Below are 14165 nucleotides of genomic sequence, written 5' to 3'. Positions count from 1 at the left end.
ACGATTCAGAAATCATCAGAGTTCTTGAAATGCTTTTGTAATGACTGTTGTCCAGTCATAGCATGAGAAAACCGTATCTGTGCACTATTGGGTGAGCTTATACTTTAAATTATCAAGTCTATTCATGTACAGGCAATGACAACTACATCATGACTTTGAGAGGATATTGACTGGAAGATACAGTGTGGTTGCTGAGATGTTTAAAAATATGTGCCTTGGAAATTATGAAGTATCTGATTTTTTGAGATACTCTTAGTTTTAAACAGACAATGACTCCTCTTTGCTTCCAGGATAATAAGGTCTATTAACATAATATGGTAAATAAGACTCTTCTGAGGTTTTTCCACCTTCACCTGCTATGACCTTTACTTCCCTTAAAAAGTGTCCTAACTGCTCAGCTCAATATTTTTGTACGTTACATGCATGCATGTTTTCATGGAATTTCCTTTTCTTTTTTTCTTCTTTTTTTTTTGACAGACAAGGTCTCAGTCTGTCACCCAGGCTACACTGCAGTGGCATCATCATATCTCACTGCAGCAGCATCATCATATCTCACTGCAGCTTCCAACTCCTGAGCTGAAGCAATCCTCATGCCTTAGCCTTCTGAATAATGGGAATACAGGTGTGCCCTATAACACCCAGCTAATTTAATTATTTTTGGTAGAGATCGCATCTCACTATGTTGCCCAGGCTGGTCTCAAACTCCTGGGCACAAGTGATCCACTCGCCTTGGCCTTCCAAAATGTTGAGATTACAGGCATGAGCCATTGCACCTGGCGAGTTTCCACCTATGTGCTCCTTTGCTCCTTCACCTCGCCAAAGTGAACTACTTATCTTTTCAGGTTCAGCTCAAATGCTAGCTGCTCCATGCATCCTTCATGGAGCCCTCTTATTTTAAGAAAGTTATTTTCTCATTTGTGTTCTCCTAAGTATTTGTACATCTAACATCACACTGTATTACATTTATCAAGTATTTTATGGAACTTGGTATCTATGTTGTTCTGAGTCAAGAACAGGGATTGTTTCTTGTTCATCTTTTGTTCATAGTGTCTAACTTTTAATAGGAACTCAATATTTGTTTGAATTGATGTTTAAAGTCATCTATTTATTCAAAAAACATTGAGTATGTATAGTGTGCAAAATAATATGCTAGGAGTTCAATATAGGGTAATAAGTAGTGCTCTTATTATCCCCAGGTAAGGGAGCAGAGATTTTTAGTGGTTAACTAATTTGCCTAGTAAAGAGTGGTAGAGTTGTCTGGCTGAAAATTGAGTGTCTATAACCATTCATATACATTTCCTTGAACTTAAGACTTCATAATTTTAAATAGCCATTCTGTGTTTTCTATTTTTAAAATTTAATATTTTGTTTTTGTGCATTTTCTAGTTCAATATAACTAAGTTATGAAATAAACAATTAGAAACAAAAGTTGAATGAAGCAAATATTGTACTCAGCATAGCTTTGCATTTGTCATTGTCTTTATAAACTAATTCTGGTCTACTTAGGTATGATTATATAGGGATCCCTTCAGAGGCTCTAGCATTCTTGTGAACACATTCACTTCCTCATTGTCATTTGCATCTTCTATATGTGGCAGGAGTTTTGAAAACCAGCAAAGTGTTGGAGAAAATGTAATGGAATCAATGACAATCTCGTTCGAAAAGAATAAGCATTTTATGATCTATATTCTAAATTCTGTTAGCCTAGATAAAACATATCAAATCTAAAATACCAAGAGGTTTAAGTTAGATGCAATTGAAAATGAGTATCACTATTTAAGTAATAATGACATTTTCTTTTTTTTTTTTTGACAGTTGCCTTTCTTTTTTTTTTTTATTATTATACTTTAGGTTTTAGGGTACATGTGCACAACGTGCAGGTTTGTTACATATGTATCCATGTGCAGTGTTGGTTTGCTGCACCCATTAACTCATCATTTAGCGTTAGGTATATCTCCTAATGCTATCCCTCCCCCCTCCCCCCAACCCACAACAGTCCCCGGAGTGTGATGTTCCCCTTCCTGTGTCCATGAGTTCTCATTATTCAATTCCCACCTATGAGTGAGAACATGCGGTGTTTGGTTTTTTGTCCTTGCGATAGTTTACTGAGAATGATGATTTCCAGTTTCATCCATGTCCCTACAAAGGACATGAACTCATCATTTTTTATGGCTGCATAGGATTCCATGGTGTATATGTGCCACATTTTCTTAATCCAGTCTATCGTTGTTGGACATTTGGGTTGGTTCCAAGTCTTTGCTATTGTCAATAGTGCAGCAACAAACATACGTGTGCATGTGTCTTTATAGCAGCATGATTTATAGGCCTTTGGGTATATACCCAGTAATGGGATGGCTGGGTCAAATGGTATTTCTAGTTCTAGATCCCTGAGGAATCGCCACACTGACTTCCACAATGGTTGAACTAGTTTACAGTCCCACCAACAGTGTAAAAGTGTTCCTATTTCTCCACATCCTCTCCAGCATCTGTTGTTTCCTGACTTTTTAATGATGGCCATTCTAACTGGTGTGAGATGGTATCTCATTGTGGTTTTGATTTGCATTTCTCTGATGGCCAGTGATGATGAGCATTTTTTCATGTGTTTTTTGGCTGCATAAATGTCTTCTTTTGAGAAGTGTCTGTTCATGTCCTTTGCCCACTTTTTGATGGGGTTGTTTGTTTTTTTCTTGTAAATTTGTTTGAGCTCATTGTAGATTCTGGATATTAGCCCTTTTTCAGATGAGTAGGTTGCAAAAATGTTCTCCCATTCTGTAGGTTGCCTGTTCACTCTGATGGTAGTTTCTTTTGCTGTGCAGAGGCTCTTTAGTTTAATTAGATCCCATTTGTCAATTTTGGCTTTTGTTGCCATTGCTTTTGGTGTTTTAGACATAAAGTCTTTGCCCATGCCTATGTCCTGAATGGTATTGCCTAGGATTTCTTCTAGAGTTTTTATGGTTTTAGGTCCAACATATAAGTCTTTAATCCATCTTGAATTAATTTTTGTATAAGGTGTAAGGAAGGGATCCAGTTTCAGCTTTCTACATATGGCTAGCCAGTTTTCCCAGCACCATTTATGAAATAGGGAATCCTTTCCCCATTGCTTGTTTTTGTCAGGTTTGTCAAAGATCAGATAGTTGTAGATATGCAGCATTATTTCTGAGGGCTCTGTTCTGATCCATTGATCTATGTCTCTGTTGTGGTACCAGTACCATGCTGTTTTGGTTACTGTAGCCTTGTAGTATAGTTTGAAGTGAGGTAGCGTGGTGCCTCCAGCTTTGTTCTTTTGGCTTAGGAATGACTTGGTGATGCGGGCTCTTTTTTGGTTCCATATGAACTTTAAAGTAGTTTTTTCTAATTCTGTGAAGAAAGTCATTGGTAGCTTGATGGAGATGGCATGGAATCTATAAATTACCTTGGGCAGTATGGCCATTTTCACGATATTGATTCTTCCAACCCATGAGCATGGAATGTTCTTCCATTTGTTTGTATCCTCTTTTATTTCGTTGAGCAGTGGTTTGTAGTTCTCCTTGAAGAGGTCCTTCACATCCCTTGTAAGTTGGATTCCTAGGTATTTTATTCTCTTTGAAACAATTGTGAATGGGAGTTCACTCATGATTTGGCTCTCTGTCTGTGATTGGTGTACAAGAATGCTTGTGATTTTTGTACATTGATTTTGTATCCTGAGACTTTGCTGAAGTTGCTAATCAGCTTAAGGAGATTTTGGGCTGAGACAATGGGGTTTTCTAGATATACAATCATGTCATCTGCAAACAGGGACAATTTGACTTCCTCTTTTCCTAATTGAATACCCTTTATTTCCTTCTCCTGCCTGATTGCCCTTGCCAGAACTTCCAACACTATGTTGAATAGGAGTGGTGAGAGAGGGCATCCCTGTCTTGTGCCAGTTTTCAAAGGGAATCCTTCCAGTTTTTGCCCATTCAGTATGATATTGGCTGTTGGTTTGTCATAGATAGCTCTTATTATTTCGAGGTACGTCCCATCAATATCTAATTTATTGAGAGTTTTTAGCATGAAGGGTTGTTGAATTTTGTCAAAGGCCTTTTCTGCATCTATTGAGATAATCATGTGGTTTTTGTCTTTGGTTCTGTTTATATGCTGAATTACATTAATTGATTTGCGTATATCCTCCCTAACACATTTTATGAGGCCAACATCATCCTGATACCAAAGCCTGGCAGAGACATAACCAAAAAAGAGAATTTCAGACCAATATCCTTGATGAACATTGATGCAAAAATCCTCAATAAAGTACTGGCAAACCGAATCCAGCAGCACATCAAAAAGCTTGTACACCATGATCAAGTGGGCTTCATCCCTGGGATGCAATAATGACATTTTCTTAGTGTTATTTTATCTTCTCAGTATTATCCACTATGAGACCCAACGTCGTAAGAAAATCTGAAAACCTTATCTACCATTTAAAAGTAATCTTTTAATCCCCTTAACATTTTATAAGAGACAGTCATAATGAATTTTCATAAGCTTTCTATTGATGTGATGCTGCAAAGTTTCCCCTTTATAGCAATCCATTGGTTGCAAGTTGGACAAAATCCTACGTGATTGAGTGACAGTAATTACTTTCTTCTTTCTGTCGTCTCTCTCATACTTCATTATTTGCATTATTAATGTTGTCTAGGTTTTCTGTTTCTTTTTAGAAATTTTCTAAAGTAACTTTATTTTGTGAGGAATAGTTTAATCTACATAATATATTCTATAAACTTGTTTAGTTAGTTAAATGTAACTCTAATACATTGCATTATAGTAATTGTAAATGAGTAACTGAAAGGCACATTTGTGAAACCCTCTTAAGTTATGGCATCTCCCACCTTTTCAGCAGGAGACCTCAGATATGACCAGCTTACATATGGTCTTAGTGAAGATTCCAGTGTCAATTTCATATTAAGTATTAGTAAAGCCTATTTTTCTTACTTATTAAATAAAAGTAAATAGAATGTCCTTGAATGAACTTGTTATTGATAATCTCATTCTTTCTAGATCTGTACCCCAACTATTTTCCCTCAGCTCAGTTGTTCATACAGACTCTCAATACCTGCTTTAGACTTAGAATTTTCTGAATCTCTTTTTGTACAGGGAAAGACATCTGAAAGAAAGGAATACAGAGCCCAGAAATAGATTCATGTGCACATATGTGAATTAGGATAAAGAGCCATTTCAGACCAATTACTAAAAGATGAAGAATTAAATAAATATTATTTGGGTCATTGGTTAACTACATAGACAAAAAGTAGAGTCTTCCATCTTATTTATTCACAAACACAGAAAATATTCCAGATATTCCAGATGGCTTAATTTTTTCTTTTTTTTCCTTTTTTTTTGGCAGAGTCTCACTTTGTCACCCAGGCTGGAGTGCATGGTGCGATCTTGGCTCACTGCAACTTCTGCCTCTCTGTTTCAAGCGATTCTCCTGCCTCAGCCTCATGATTAGCTGGGATTACAGGCACCTGCCACCACACCCGGCTAATTTTTGTATTTTTAGTAGAGGCTGGGTTTTGCTATGTTGAGCAGGCTGGTTTCGAACTCCTGGCCTCAAACGATGCACCAGCTTCGGTCCCCCAAAGTGCTGGGATTATAGGCGTGAGCAACCATGCCCGGCCACTGTTTCCTCCCTTTCTCTCACCATCCTCATTCAGTGAATACCGTTAGGTCGCAAAGAAACTGGAAAACATATGGAAAAATCTAAATGAATATCGTAGAAAACATACTAGTGATAATTGTGACAAATTTTGAGGTATAAATGCAAAATAGAACTATGATACTGGAAAGAAATGAGATAAAGTCACAAAGGTCATCTGGATTAAAGCATTCTGTTATTCTGAAGAAGCTAGAGATATTGATTAATTTATACCTTGTTAAATCGTGTATTAAGAGTAGTATTAAGGGTAACTATTAAAGTAATAGAAATAACATAAACTTGTCAAAACCAGTATAGAGAAGAAAAATATTAATTTGTTTTAATACAAGTTAGGAAAGGAGAAAATAAGTAAAGAAATAGCATAATAAATAAAAGGTGCACAAAAATGCAAGTATATCAGTGTCAAAGTAAATGAACTAAAATCACTGGTTAGCAGATCATATCTTAGATTGGATAAAAATGCAAATCCCAACTATATATTGTTTGCAGGAGGCAGAGACAAGGAAACTCATAATATTAGAAAAGGTAAAAGTAAAGGGATGGTAAAAGTTATAACTAGGACCAAGCCAATCAGAAACATAACTACTATCTTAATTGCTATGTTAATAGTGGACCAAATAGTTTGGTTCTACTAATTAAGCTAGTAGATTGGCAAAGAACTATTAGGGATAAAGAATTATTAGGGATAAATTGCATCATTACATAAGATGAGGAATAATTCACCAACAAGATGTAACAAATCTGAACATGTATATATTTAATAAGCAAAGAAACCTGACAAAATTATGGGGATAAATTGACAAATCCACAATTACTATGGGAGATTTTAACATAGCCCTTTAAGTAGTTAATATATCAACCATTTAGTGTGGATAGAGAAAATTAACCCCACAATCATAAAATTTTATTTATAATGGTTGACACAAAGCTTGGTATAATGATTAAATGTACACCTTGCACCCAACAATTGAAAAATATGCATCATTTTTTTGCACACATATAACATTCACAAGTATTGTTAAGTAGGGCCATAAAACAAAACAAATGCCAAAAAAATCAATATCACACAGATTATATTCTCTAACCAAAATACAATTACATTAAAAATCAATAATAAAATCTCTTAAATACCCCTACCTTCTGAATTTTTTAAATTAAGTAACTCTTGGGTAAAAGATGAATAGAAACCTTGTGTTTAAAACTAAATAATAAAGCAATAATGAGATAGGAATGTATAACCTTGAATGCTTGTATTAGAAAAGGCTGCAAATGAATTAACTAAGCATCAACTCAAGAAGAGAAAAATAACAGCAACAGAGAATGTCCAAAGAAAGTAAAAGGAAAGAAAGAATTAAGAAAAGTGCAGCTATTCATTAAATAGAATTCAAAAAAATGAGGGGACTCAAATTCTGGTTGTTTAATAAACTCTGACAAGATAAATGAAGAAAAAAGAGAGGGCATAAACAAACTTCAAAGTGAAAGAGAGAAATATAATGAGAAATATAGTAGATATACTAACATTCATAAAATTTATGTTAAAATTAGAAAATTCCTCCCTTAGGCAAACTTTCCCAAAATGGGGGAACATTTTTTACTTTATTTAATGAAGTGATTTTATAATCTTGATATGAAAACCAGACAAAGATAAAAGGAGAAATAAAATGATAGACAAATCTTATTTATACACACATGTAAAAATATTAATTATTAATAAACAAAATACAGCAATGTATATTAAAAACTTATGAGGCATAACCAGGTAGGGATTATCCAGAATACAAATATAGTTTATTATTCAAAAATTCATGAATACAATCTGTACCCAATTAATATATTTTAAAAGAAAAACCATATATTTATCTCAGTATATGCAGAAAAGAATTTGATGAAATTAAACACCACATTATGATTAATATCAACAAAAAAATCCTTTTGGTAAGCTGGTAATAGAAGGAGAACAACTTTCTGTAACCTTTTAATGGTCTCTACAAAAACCGTCTCCCAACATACCAGTCAAACATTCGAAGCATTCTCTTTAAAATTAGAAAAAAAAATCTACTATCATGGCTTCTAGTCAATGTTATATCTATCTTAGCCAGCATAGTAAGACAGCATATGAAGATTGGAACTAAACAAGCAAAAAAAGCTGCTACACACACAAACTTGATGTGAAGTGAAAGTCTAGCAAAGGGCAGGGACTCTGTGAGTAACACATAACCTGGCTCCAAAGTCTAACCTCAGTCACTTCTGCTTTACTGACTGGTGACACAGAGAGTAGAGAAAAAATTTATTCTCTTCAGTTGCAATCCACATTGCGGTTTTGCCCTTATGCATTTTCTCTTCAATTAAAGAATTAAACACATTAAAACAAACAAATATCATTAGTAAAAGTTTATATCTTCTGCTAGATTTGATTCTGTTTTTAGACTTTTTCACTCTTTCAACATGAAAAACAGTGTTACACTGAATGTTTTTGGTCTTGGTATGTATTCATTGGTCTTTTTAAAATTTATTTTATTACGTTTGCATGAATGGGATTAATAGGTCAAAATTTTTGAACTATGGCTATTGAAATATATGGACACATTTCTAAAGCAATTTTCAGTGGCCCTGGTAAGGTATATGACAAATATAAGTAAGTGAGCTTCTAAATACATGATTAACTTATAAATTAAAGGATTCTTTAAATGGTGCTTATACTTGGATAGTATGGTACATCAGTCTTTGTATTTTTAAGAAATAGACTTTGTATTGCAAAATAAGTTGCCAATAATTAGTTTTACTTGTATTTTATTTATATTTATTTATTACTGTATACATTGTTATTGAAGCCAGAATTTGGGGGCTTTGTTACACGATGCAAACTTTCTATATGTTTAAAATTTTTCTAACAAAAAAGCTCTGAGAAATTTAATTAATAATAAATTAAAGCTGAAACTATATAAGAAAGAGATTTATTTAATTTTTTAAAATCTTGAATTTTTATATGTTGAAATATTTTGCTGCATTTGATTTCCTGAGACAGAAGAAAAGGATCATTTAGTCATGCTGTATATATACTCAAGAGGCAGTACAAACTGATGGGTAAGATCACAAACTTAGAATCAAACTGCCGACATTTAAATTCCAGCTCTACTGCGTAACAGCTCCAGGACCTGAGACAAATTGCTTTACATTTCTTAGCTTCAGTTTTGTCTGTAAAAATGAGCATAATAAGGTTGTTGGGAAGACTATGTGAGCCATATGTATAGAGCACTTAGAATAATACCTGGTGCATATTCAGCATTCAGTAAGGCTTAGCTGTTATCATGGGAAAATGTACTTGATGTATACCAGATGTGTGCTAAATATTAGGTTAATAGAAATTATAGTCAACCTCTACTCCCCTTTAGCTCCATCATATTTTTCTTATTTTTAATTTTGGTGTATTTTATGCTCAGAGTGATTGTTGTTTCTATTTTGTTCATTTATTTCTGGGTAGGTGGAAACAACATGTTCAACATATGTAGTCTTTGTAGGATAGAGAGGGGGTGGGCACAGAAGATATCAAAGAGGAATTTCTCTGATTTTTGGTTTGAATTTTCTCTCCTTATACTCTTGAATCCTCATTCTGTTATTTTCCTCTTTCTTCTTTTTCAGATTAAATGCCTTAATGGATAAAGAAAAATTGGATGGTAAGATTGAATATTGTATCTATGCAATGGATTCCTCAGTGGAAAACATGTATGTAAACAAAGTGTGGGTTCAATGTGAGAATGAAAATTGTTTGAAATGGAGATTGTTATCAAGTGAGGATGCAGCCAAAGTTGATCATGATGAACCATGGTACTGCTTCATGAACACTGATTCAAGATATAATAACTGCTCAATTTCTGAAGAAGACTTCCCTGAAGAGTCTCAGCTTCATCAGTGTGGATTTAAGATTGTCTATTCACAGCTCCCTCTTGGAAGCCTGGTTTTGGTAAAATTACAGAATTGGCCAAGGTAAGGTTTCTGTAGTTTTATGACTTTTGAGGTGTAGTCTTGCCAGGTTTATGAATATTAAAAACCTTTTTGAAGACTCAACATTTTTCTTTTGTCTACTTGTTTGTTGATTTCTTATCATTGCTCTTTTCCATACTTCTTTGGATTTTTTTCTAGCTTTTTAAATGGGAAAGTTAGGTAACTGAATTCAAATCTTATTTTCCTTCCAATATGGGCAATTAAAGCTGTAAATTTTTCTCCAAGTAGTGTTGTAGCTTCATCATACAAATTTTGATATACTGTGTTTTATTATTCATTTTGAAATATTTACTGATTTTCTTTGTGATTTCATTTTTGAAATCCGTTTTTTAGAAGTGTGTTTTAAATTACCAAATATTGAGGAATTTTAATGTGTCTTATTGCGTTCTAATTTAAATCCGTTGTAATCAGTTCCACTGATTCTGATTGTATGGCCCACCATACCTTCTTGTGGCATATCTTATTAATGTTTCACGGTCATTTGAAAAGCATGTTTTCTATAATTGTTGCCTAGATACCTAAAATATTTTTTTCTTTAGATTTATGTAGATTTATTGTATTCCAATATTTCCCATTCTGGGTTGGATTTCCCAAGTATGCAGTGTGCACTTTCAGTATATAACTTCAAGTCTTATTTTTAGCTAAGGTTTATTAAATTATAACCTACTATATTTGTTCTGTTGCATTGCTTTGATTTTCTTATTTTAGGATTTTGATATTACTTATGGTGGCTGTTTGTCTATCTTTTCTATTACCTTTTCTTAAACGGTTTTTATCTTTTCAATTTTTTAAAATTTAATTTTTTTCTTTTTTTTCTGAAGGTATTATCAATTATTCTTGTGTTTCTTCTGGTTTAGTCTTTTTTGTCAAAATTACAAAAAAAATTTCTTTAGTTATGTTTCTTCTCTTTTCAAATCTTTTTCTCTTTCTTTTAATTTTAGTTTGAGGTTCAGAGATACATGTGCAGGTTTCTTGTATAGGTAAACTCGTTTCATGGGGGTTTGTTGTGAAGATTATTTCATCACCCGGGTATTTTTTTTATTTTATTATTATTATACTTTAAGTTTTAGGGTACATGTGCACAACGTGCAGGTTTGTTACATATGTATACATGTGCCATGTTGGTGTGCGGCACTCATTAACTCATCATTTAGCATTAGGTATACCTCCTAATGATATCCCTCCCCCCACCACCCCACAACAGTCCCCAGTGTGTGATGTTCCCCTTCCTGTGTCCATGTGTTCTTTGTTCAATTCCCACCTATGAGTGAGAACATGCAGTGTTTGGTTTTTTGTCCTTGGGATAGTTTGCTGAGAATGATGGTTTCCAGCTTCATCCATATCCCTACAAAGGACATGAACTCATCATTTTTTATGGCTGCATAGTATTCCGTTTTGTATACGGGCCACATTTTCTTAATCCACTCTATCATTGTTGGACATCTGGGCTGGTTACAAGTCTTCGCTATTGTGAATAGTGCTGCAATAAACATACGTGTGCATGTGTCTTTATAGCAGCATGATTTATAATCCTTTGGGTATATACCCAGTAATGGGATTGCTGGGTCAAATGGTATTTCTAGTTCTAGATCCCTGAGGAATCGCCACGCCGACTTCCACAATGGTCGAACTAGTTTACAGTCTCAGCAACAGTGTAAAAGTGCTCCTATTTCTCCACATCCTCTCCAGCACCTGTTGTTTTCTGACTTTTTAATGATGGCCATTCTAACTGGTGTGAGATGGTATCTCATTGTGGTTTTGATTTGCATTTCTCTGATGGCCAGTGATGATGAGCATTTTTTCATGTGTTTTTTGGCTGCATAAATGTCTTCTTTTGAGAAGTGTCTGTTCATATCCTTTGCCCACTTTTTGATGGGGTTGTTTGTTTTTTCCCTGTAAATTTGTTTGAGTTCATTGTAGATTCTGGACATTAGCCCTTTTTCAGATGAGTAGGTTGCAAAAATTTTCTCCCATTCTGTAGGTTGCCTGTTCACTCTGATTGTGGTTTCATTTTCTCTCTGCTATTCAGATTGGTTTATTCCTATTGTTCTCTTTTTAAGTTCACTGATTCTTTTCTCTGTTATATTCATACTGTATTGAAAGTGTCCATTGAGCTTTTAGAAATATTGTATTTTCAGTTCTAAAATGTTCATTTGGTTCTTTGTATTTCCTATTCATTTACTAGACTTTATATTATTTTCATTTTGGATCTTATTTAAACCTATTTAGCAGGCTGCTTTTGCTACTACATCAGCAGGATACGTGGGAGCACCTCTTTGCTACTCCCACATGGGAGTAAGAGTCGAGGTTCCGCACTCAGCCTCTATTGATTTCCAAGGGAAGGAAGGGTGCCTCAATTCCACTGGGCAGAGGTGAGAGTTCAAGCTCCCCACTCACAACTCTAGCTAGTAGGGGTAGGGTGACCTTTTTATTGTTGCCAGGTGAACTTCATTGACACCATCAGGGGAAGGCCTTATTAACCCTGGAAGGTGGTAAAAATCTCAGCTTCCTACTAAGCCTTTTCTGCCACCACCTGAGCAGGAAGGGTGCTCCATTATTGCTGGGTGATTTGCAGTCCAGGCTCATCATTGGCCTTTGGTATGGGGGTAAATGTGGAGGCCATATATTTTCCATGATGTTTTTCTCGGGTAAAGCAGTTATTCTGTGTATGTTTTCTGTCTTGCTAGGCTCCCCCTATCCTGGTCCTTTGGCTAAAAAGAGCAGGCTTCATTGGAGCTTTTTTTTGTTTGTCTGGTTGCACTCACTGGTGTTTCTGGGTTGCTGACTTCTTCAGTACCCAGCTGAGGAATATAAAGTGCAAGAAACTCACTGCCATGTCATTCCTCAAGTCACAGGATCCCTAGCTAGTCTATCGTTTTCTCTTCAACTTTGAGAATCTTTTTATGTTTTTTTCATATATAACATGCAGATTTTTTGCTAGAGGGAGAAATGCAAAGAAATGAATCTACTTCATTTTGTTGAGAACCATATGTTGGAGAATAGTTTTTGTGTGTGTGTGTGTGTGTGATTTTTAGCTTTTTTCCCCTTAATTCAAAGTTCCAGAGCCCTTATTTTATTGTTTTCTCAAAGTATGAAAAATATGACCCGTGTTCTTAAATTTCCTAGGTTTTTCTCTCTCCCATGTTTATTTTTAAATTTTTAACACTTCACATTTTTATTTATTTTAATTAATTGACTTTATCTTTTAGAGTGGTTTTAGGTTTGCAGAAAAATTGAGTGGAAAGTATAGAGAGTTTCCATATGTCCCCTTCTCCCTCTGACACCCACAGCTGCCCCACCATCAATATCCCACAGTGATGTGGTACATTTATTATAATCTATGAAACAGCATTCACTCATCATTATCAGTGAAGTCCATAGTTTACATTAGGATTCATTCTTTGTGAATGAATATTCACAGAATATATATTCTGTGAATTTTGACAAATGTATAATGACGTGTCCACCATTATAGTACATATAGAATAGTTATATTGGCCTAAAAATCCTCTGTGTTTCTCTTATTTACCCTTCCATCCCTCCAAACTCTTGGTGACCATTTATCTTTTTACCATCTTCGTAGTATTGTCTTTTCTAGAATGCCATATAGTTGGGATTGTATAGTATTTAGCCTTTTCAGACTATCTTTTATTTAGTAATATGCATTTACGTCTCTTCCATGTACTTTTGTGGCTTGATTACTCATGTATTTTTTTGCTACTGAATAATAGTCCACTGTCTATACGTAGGACAACTTATCTATCCATTCGCCTACTGAAGGATATCTTGGTTACTTCCAAGTTTTTGCAATTATGAATAAAGCTTCTATACACATCCATGTGCAGCCTTCTGTGTGGATCTGTTTTCAGTTCCTTTGGGTAAATACCAAGGACTGCAATTGCTGGACAGTATGCTATGAGTATGTATGTTTTTTTTTTTTTTTTAAGAAAATGCTAAACTGTCTTCCAAAGTGGCTGTATTATTTTGCATTCCCAGCAGTGTTGCTTCACCTCCCTGCCAGCATTTGGTGTTACCTGAATTTTGAATTCTAATAGGTGTGTAGTGGTATTTCATTGTTTTAATTTGTATTTTCCTAAGGACATATGCTCTTCAATATCTTTTTAAATGCTTATTTTCCATCTTGTATATCTTCTTTGGTAGGGTGTCTGTTCAGATTTTTTGCCCATTTTAAAATCTGGTTATTCATTTCCTTATTGTAAAGTTTGAAGAGTTCTTTGTGTATTTTGGATATCACTGTCTTATCAGATACATGTTTTGCAGATATTTTCTCCCACTCTGCGGCTTGTCATCTTATTCTTTTGACAGTGACTTTGCAGAGCAGGTATTTTTTTATTTTAATGAACTCTGCTTTATCTTTTTTTTCTGTCGTGGTTGATGCCTTTGATGTTATATCCCCACTTTTGTTTGTATCTTCTTTTTCCTTTGTTTCTTATTGATCCTGTCCTCTTCAGTTTAGATTTTGCTCCCA

General features: G+C 34.6%; 1 protein-coding gene across 3 annotated transcripts in view; it reads left to right on the top strand.

Annotated features, from left to right (window-relative positions):
- RBMS3 (RNA binding motif single stranded interacting protein 3) overlaps window positions 1-14165 on the top strand; it is a 1708877-nt gene that overhangs the window by 57912 nt on the left and 1636800 nt on the right. For all 3 annotated transcript variants that reach the window (XM_055284824.2, XM_055284864.2, XM_055284860.2), the window contains exon 2: window positions 9314-9658. In XM_055284824.2, coding sequence (XP_055140799.2) covers window positions 9314-9658 — 345 coding nt within the window. The remainder of the gene's footprint in view (window positions 1-9313; window positions 9659-14165) is intronic.

Source organism: Symphalangus syndactylus, chromosome 1 (assembly GCF_028878055.3).
Source record: "Symphalangus syndactylus isolate Jambi chromosome 1, NHGRI_mSymSyn1-v2.1_pri, whole genome shotgun sequence".
Lineage (NCBI taxonomy): Eukaryota > Metazoa > Chordata > Mammalia > Primates > Hylobatidae > Symphalangus > Symphalangus syndactylus.
This window is presented reverse-complemented; position numbering and strand designations above follow the sequence as displayed.